General features: G+C 50.0%; 1 protein-coding gene across 1 annotated transcript; it reads left to right on the top strand.

Annotated features, from left to right (window-relative positions):
• Positions 1–1,535: 1,535 nt before the first annotated feature.
• On the top strand, positions 1,536–3,319 carry PtA15_8A99 (uncharacterized protein; the record flags this gene model as incomplete). Its single annotated transcript, XM_053172272.1, has 6 exons — positions 1,536–1,977; positions 2,074–2,471; positions 2,546–2,551; positions 2,619–2,888; positions 3,037–3,189; positions 3,242–3,319. The coding sequence occupies 6 exons, from the start codon at positions 1,536–1,538 to the stop codon at positions 3,317–3,319; spliced, it is 1,347 nt and encodes a 448-aa protein (XP_053022753.1).
• Positions 3,320–6,405: the final 3,086 nt, after the last annotated feature.

Genomic DNA, 6,405 nt, shown 5'->3' with positions numbered 1-6,405 from the left:
TTACAGAGGTTCTGCGTGTTTTTACACAAGCCTTACACGTCATGGGGGCTGGTTTGGGGGTTCTGTGACGCTCATTTCCGTGGAAATGTGCCACAGAAGGTACTAGAACTGTCTTCTGTGCACTTGTACACGTGCAAGCAGTGCTTCATACGTGTTCTGGAGGCGCTTATTGAGTGCTCCAGTTCATTTGACCCCTTCTACATATTTATTACAGTTGTAATTTACACGTAGTGAGGCTTGGGAGAAGCTGGGGCACTTTCTAGTGTCTCCTGTGCACGCTACAAGAGCTCTTTTTCAATCTAGAATGTTTTATATTGAATGACGTGGCAATTACATCTTGTTTGGTGATTAATTACATGTGTACAAGCCCTATAACACATGTAATATTGTTATTGGGGCGTATTCTGGCCCATTCTTACTTATTGGTAGCCTGAGCGCTTTGCTTGCGGGCTAGTTTATGCATTATGCATATATGTACACTATGGGCGCGGGCTTGAGCTCTAGGCAACAGAACACGCGGGCTTGGGTGCGCCACGCAACAAATAAAGCTATCTTTTGAACTGTACACAACACCTCAGTTACGTCACTGAAAATGGTTGTTAATATATCCAAGTTTATTAAAGACGCAGTTTTATCTGAGTTGTAAAAAACAAGATCAGGGGTTCCCCCTATAAAATAACAAAAGAGAGAAAAAAAAATCAAGGGTTTCCCCTTATGTAAAACTTCCAAAAAATGACCGCACTAATCTCCATACAATAATGATTCAAAAAATAAAATCTCAACCTAGCCCCCCAACAGCAGCAGAGCTGTGTACCCAGGCTCACCCCTCAGCCCGCGTCTAGCGCGCGGGTCAAAAGAAATGAACATGAAGGCCCCCGGCCAGCAGCTAAGGCTACGGACCCGTGGGGGGCCCACTCTTTGCCTCTCAGACTGCGCATGTGCAACAGCGGAGGGGTTGAGGGCAATGGATAGCTGGAAGTGCAGTGTCTCCAATCGCCCTGGGGAATTGATAATCTGGAACGCTCCCTCTCTTTTAAGCAGTTTGTCCTGTGCTGTGTTGCTAGACTCGCCCCCACCGTTCTCTCAACTTGCCCTGAATCAAACTCACCGTTACCCTTGCCACGACATTGTACATATCCACCGTTGCTATCTGCAACCCACCGCCACACCACCCTATCATTGCTGTGCACTAACAAACCACCGTGGCGCAACCTGACTCAGACTTGTACGTCACATCTGCTGTTCCTTTTCCCTGTCAATGCTTCTCCATTTTTCCGCTTCACTAACCTTCTCCAACCTTTGCAGAAAATCTCGGATGCACTCACGCCGTCCCAACCTGCAGCGCCACAGCCATGCTTTCAGCTACAAACCCGAGCGAGCACTCATCCGGCCACCATCAGTATCAGATCAACCAGTTGCCCCAGCTCTCCTTGCTTGCATTCACCATCTCCATCCCTGAATCCGCAGGTCGCTCAAAGACATTGTCAGGTAAGCGCTTTCTCAGCTGATTAGCTTGATACTTTTGAGGCTGACCAATGAATCTTGCTTCTGCAAACAGAATTTTGGTGGCTGTTACTGATGCCGGCCAGGGCATCCCCGAAGCTCAACTTGAGAACATCTTCCGTGCGTTTGAACAAGTCGGCTCTGGCGAATCACATGATGAAGTGATGTGTGAGTCGATCGGTCTCGGGCTTGCCATTGTTGGACGAGTTGTGCACAACATGGGTGGCCACGGCTCTGGCTCGATGGGTACATCAAGCAGCGGGATCGATGAGATCGTGGACGCGATAACTGGCGAAAGTAGCGGTCGAAATTCCTTTGAAGCTCCATATTTGCCCCGCTTGACCAGCTCCTTCCAAAACCGAAACCGAAGCGGGCCGCGCAAGTCGCTCCCTCGCCCACTCCGCTTCTGCTTAATCGCGTCCACGCCTCAACCTTCCCCCCCATTCTTGTGTGTACCAGGGACGGGCAATTTATGTTACACTAGACTCTCAAGGCGGCTGCGCCGCCGCTCGTCGCTGCCCCAAACCACCTCCCCCACCCCACCACAACCCCGCCGCCTCCCCGCACAAGACCGCATCCCCCAAATCCCGTCGGCGCATCCCCCCGCAATCCCCTCGACCCTACCTGACATCTCACTCCACCAGCAACCCAGAACCCCAAACCCCCAGGAATCCTCCATTGCTCGCCGTAACCACGCCCACACCAAGCGACATACCCCCCACCGCAGCGCCTGCTTCCCAACGGACCCGTGGCTTGGCGGGGCAAGGGTCCGTCCCTCAATTCCAGCAAATGGACACCCGGAACAAATCCAAAAAGGGACCACGCCTCAGCCTTCCAACACAACGCACTCCTGGATCACCCAGCCCGTACAGCAACTATCATATAACAAGCCGATGGAGACAAAGGACCAACGACTCGACTGCACGCAATCACTCGCCCTTACCCAAACACCCGAATTTTCCCAATGGGTACCATTTTCCCTGTCGATTGGCTCAACAATCCCGCCGAACCAATGACCCTCCTTTTCAACGGCAAATTCAAGGCCAAAGTAACGGTAAACACTTTCCCCATCACCCCTGAGGCGACGCCCGATAGCGCTGGCACTCAAAATTCAGGCTCTCAAATCCGCTGGGTCCGACTACGAAATCCAGGTCACCCGCTCCTCGGCCGATCTCTCCGGCGCTGCAAGCCAGACCGTGCCCAAGTTTTCGATTGCCCTTTGTCCAAGCCGACTCGCCTGCCCCAGACTCAGCAAGGGGGAGTATTATGAGCTCAAAGGACAAGTCGCTGTTGCCAGAAGTGGGACGCAAAACTTTTTATACGCTCCCAAAGGTCATTGTTGGAAGCGCTACACGCGCGCATCAGCTAGTCCCACACCAGTCAAGGTAATTGGCACCAGCACAATCCACTTGATTTGAAGCTCGCAAGCGGATGAATCGGGCAATCACCTCATCGAACTCATTGTTAGCCATCAACCAACTGTGAGTGTTTCTAATGACTCTGCTACGCACAACTCCTGACATATTCTCCTAGGCCCATCAATCCGGGCAATTCCTCGCGAAATATAGGATCGACGCGAACCTTGTTTCGCTTGGGGCTGATGTTGAGTTCCGCGCTGGGATCAAGATACAAATGCAAGGGGTCCTCTACTCCTTTTCTGCAGCAAAGGCGATGGCCACTATTGATGTACGTCTTCTGACCTACAAGTGCATTTATACCAACCTGACATCTCACACAGGTCCACTCCGGATTTATTGGCCGTTCACCGGCCTTTATGAACGGACACAAGAAAAGGATTATCAACCTCGACAATTAGCTCATGCCGTCCCATTCTTGTAACTCACCCATTACCCAAACATCAAGCCGACACTCAAAGGACTTGGAAAACCCATTCATATTCCGAAACTCAGCGATGAAAGTCCCACATCAGAGCCAAATTCACCCAACTGGAAAACTCTTTACTTCACCTCATGTCATTTCCCTTCTTTTCATCTTCCAAAATTGTACCTTGCAGACACAGTTATTCTTCCTCCTTCTTTTCCTCTTCACCAAAATTAATAATAATCCCGCAAACAACCGGCCCTTTGCCTTGAACTCCAAGCTGAACCACTAACTGTCATTACCCAGCATGCATACATTAGTTAAGGATAATACACCATTCGACTCCCATGTGCGGCTCGCCCCAGTCTTCAGCGTCCCGAACGCGAGATGCTGAGCCAATTTTGCTATAACCAATTGTTTGATTTAGGCATAAAATACCTCGACCTTTCTATGCATCAATCCCGCTGAAAGCCACCTGATTTTGAATACATGTCAGTTTAAATGAAACAAACTTTGACGCAAAGCTCACTTACTGAAGATAGATTTGTGCACAACATTCACCAGACCCTCCTTTTGGTCTAACTTGCAAACTAACAAATTTTCCCTTTGTGTCACTCTTGACAAGGCAACGTAGAGTTGTCCGTGAGCAAAACACAAGTTTTTCAGCATTACACCCACCCTCTTTAAAGTCTGACCTTGAGACTTATTGATTGACATTGCATAAGCTGGGGTCACCGGAAATTGATGCCGGTAGAAGCTCAGCCCCGATTTTTTGCTCCCCTCGTGGTGCAACTTTATCTTTGGCAGCATTACTCTTCTTCCTTTGAATGGCCCTGACATCAGAATGCCTTCAATAGAACCAGTCCCGATCCTCGTGAGTATCAGACGACTCCCATTGCAAATACCCGCCGATATGTCTAAATTTCTCATCACACGGACAGGCATGCCAACCTTCAGGTCCAGGTTATGTTCCGGGAAACTTGGGACGCTGATCTTGTTTAGGACTTCCTCTGGCAAGCTATCGAGGCCGTCGGGATCAGGCGAGTCAATTGATGTTGCCCAAACAAATTCGCCAGGCAATCGGGTTGATACTTCACGATTGAGCTTACGAACATTGATGTTGAGGGGCGCAAGTATGCATTGCTCCGCAAGGTATGATACAGCACTCGCATTATCTTTGCAGCATTCCGACGCAATATCCTGATAAACGAAATCAATCAGGATCCTGTTGCCTTCAGATTCTTTGGTTATTGATTCAATTGCGACCTCTGGAACTCGAGCAATGTGATAGTCTTCCTCTTGATCTTGTCCTTCTCCTAGTCATAGAAGGGCCGATGCAAAGTTGATATTGACTGATGGTTCTTCGGTGCCGTTTTCACCCAATGAAAGCCTCATGTTTTTTGTGAGCCTGAAGACTGTGATTAACTCCCAAAGGGGAGACGACTTAATTGTTGCGTCATAAGATGGCGGAAACTCGTCAAACTTCACAACTGGTAACGGAAGGGCGGTCATCCGGCCGGAATGTCGGACTCTTCCTGAATTGCGTCCTCCGGTCGCCGGAATTTTTTGAGTTTTGAGATGTGAAAGACGGGGTGTCGTTTGTCGTTTTCCGGCAAAGAAAGGGCTACATTGACCCCATTGTTGAAGACCTTGATAATGTTGTACGGACCCTCGAAACGCTCCTTGAGCTTGTCCACGCCAGCCTGATGTTTCCCCCGCCAATCTGCCGAATTAAGGAAAACTGGGTCGCCTACCGCAAGAGTTGGTGCCGCTGATCGATGTTTGTTGTGTTGGGTCGCTTGTCGGACGCGGCTCGCGATGAGAGTGTCCCGCGCTTCGGCCCAGGCCCCCTCTCTGGACTTGATCCACTTGTCCAGTGCCGGTATTGCTTCTTCTTCAGGATTGATCCGGGGATGGGCTGTGAAAAGTGATGGTTTGCGGCCAAAGAGGAGTTCAAATGGGCTAATCCCGGTTGCCACATTGATCGCCGAATTGATAGCAAATTCAACTGCTGGTAGAGATTCTAGCCATCGGCTTTGACGCTTTGAGGTGAAAGTGCGAAGGATTTGTCCAACTGTTTTGTTGGAGCGCTCTGATTGTCCATCCGCCTGGGGATGGAAAGCCGTGGTCATGTGGAAATCAATGTTCAGTCGATTCATCAGCGCTTTCCAGAATTGAGAGGTCCAAGTTTTGTCTCTGTCGCTGATGATAGAGGCAGGTGGGCCAAACTTGGCAATCCACCCGTTGAAGAACCGCGTCGCTGTTTTTTCCGCCGAGTCCGATTGTAGTACTGGGATAATTTGGATAAAACCTGACAGGCGGCACGTGATTGTCAAAATCATGTTGTAGTGTGTCGCCTGTCGAAGTGGTCCGACGAAATCTATGGCCAAGTCGGTCAGTGGTTTACGTGGGAAGGACGGGGTAAGCATCTTCCCTGCTGGTGAAGTTGTGGGGGCTTTTGTACGTTGGCAAGTTTCACAATGTTCAAGAAGCTTCTTGATGTTAGCGGACATGCAAGGCCAGAAAAAATCACGTCTCAATTCTTTTTTTGTCTTGAGGTAACCAAGGTGACCTAGCCGTTGATGAGCTTCATCGACCAACTTTCTGCGCAATGCAAAGTTCGCCGGGATCACCAGGCGGTCGTCAATAAAAAGGAGGCCATCTTCTTCTCGGCAGTCGTCCCGTAGCGGAAGTGCGTTCTTTAGGGCCACACAAAATTGGTCGTGGGGGTAGCCATCCAGGATTACCCGTTTGAGCGAGGAAGAAAGCACGGAGCTGAACTCAGTCAACGCCGCTATACATGCGATCTGAAGGTTATGGGTCGGTTCATCATCTCCAAGGTCCTTGCGCGATAGAGCGTCCGCGACGGTGTTATCTTCCCCGCGAATATAGTTAAAACTAAGGTCGAAGTCGGCGAGCAATTCCGTCCATCGAGCTTGACACTTGCTTAAAGTGCGTTGAGTGGGTAGATGGACGAGAGAGTGATGGTCCGTCATCACATTCACTTTCATGCCGAGGAGCAGCATCCGCCACTTCTGTAGCGCGTGTACCACAGCCAGCAGTTCTTGTTCATGTACTGGG

This window comes from Puccinia triticina, chromosome 8A, assembly GCF_026914185.1.
Source record: "Puccinia triticina chromosome 8A, complete sequence".
Classification (NCBI taxonomy): domain Eukaryota; kingdom Fungi; phylum Basidiomycota; class Pucciniomycetes; order Pucciniales; family Pucciniaceae; genus Puccinia; species Puccinia triticina.
Note: the sequence above shows the minus strand (reverse complement) of the source record. Positions and strands in the feature narration are given on the sequence as shown.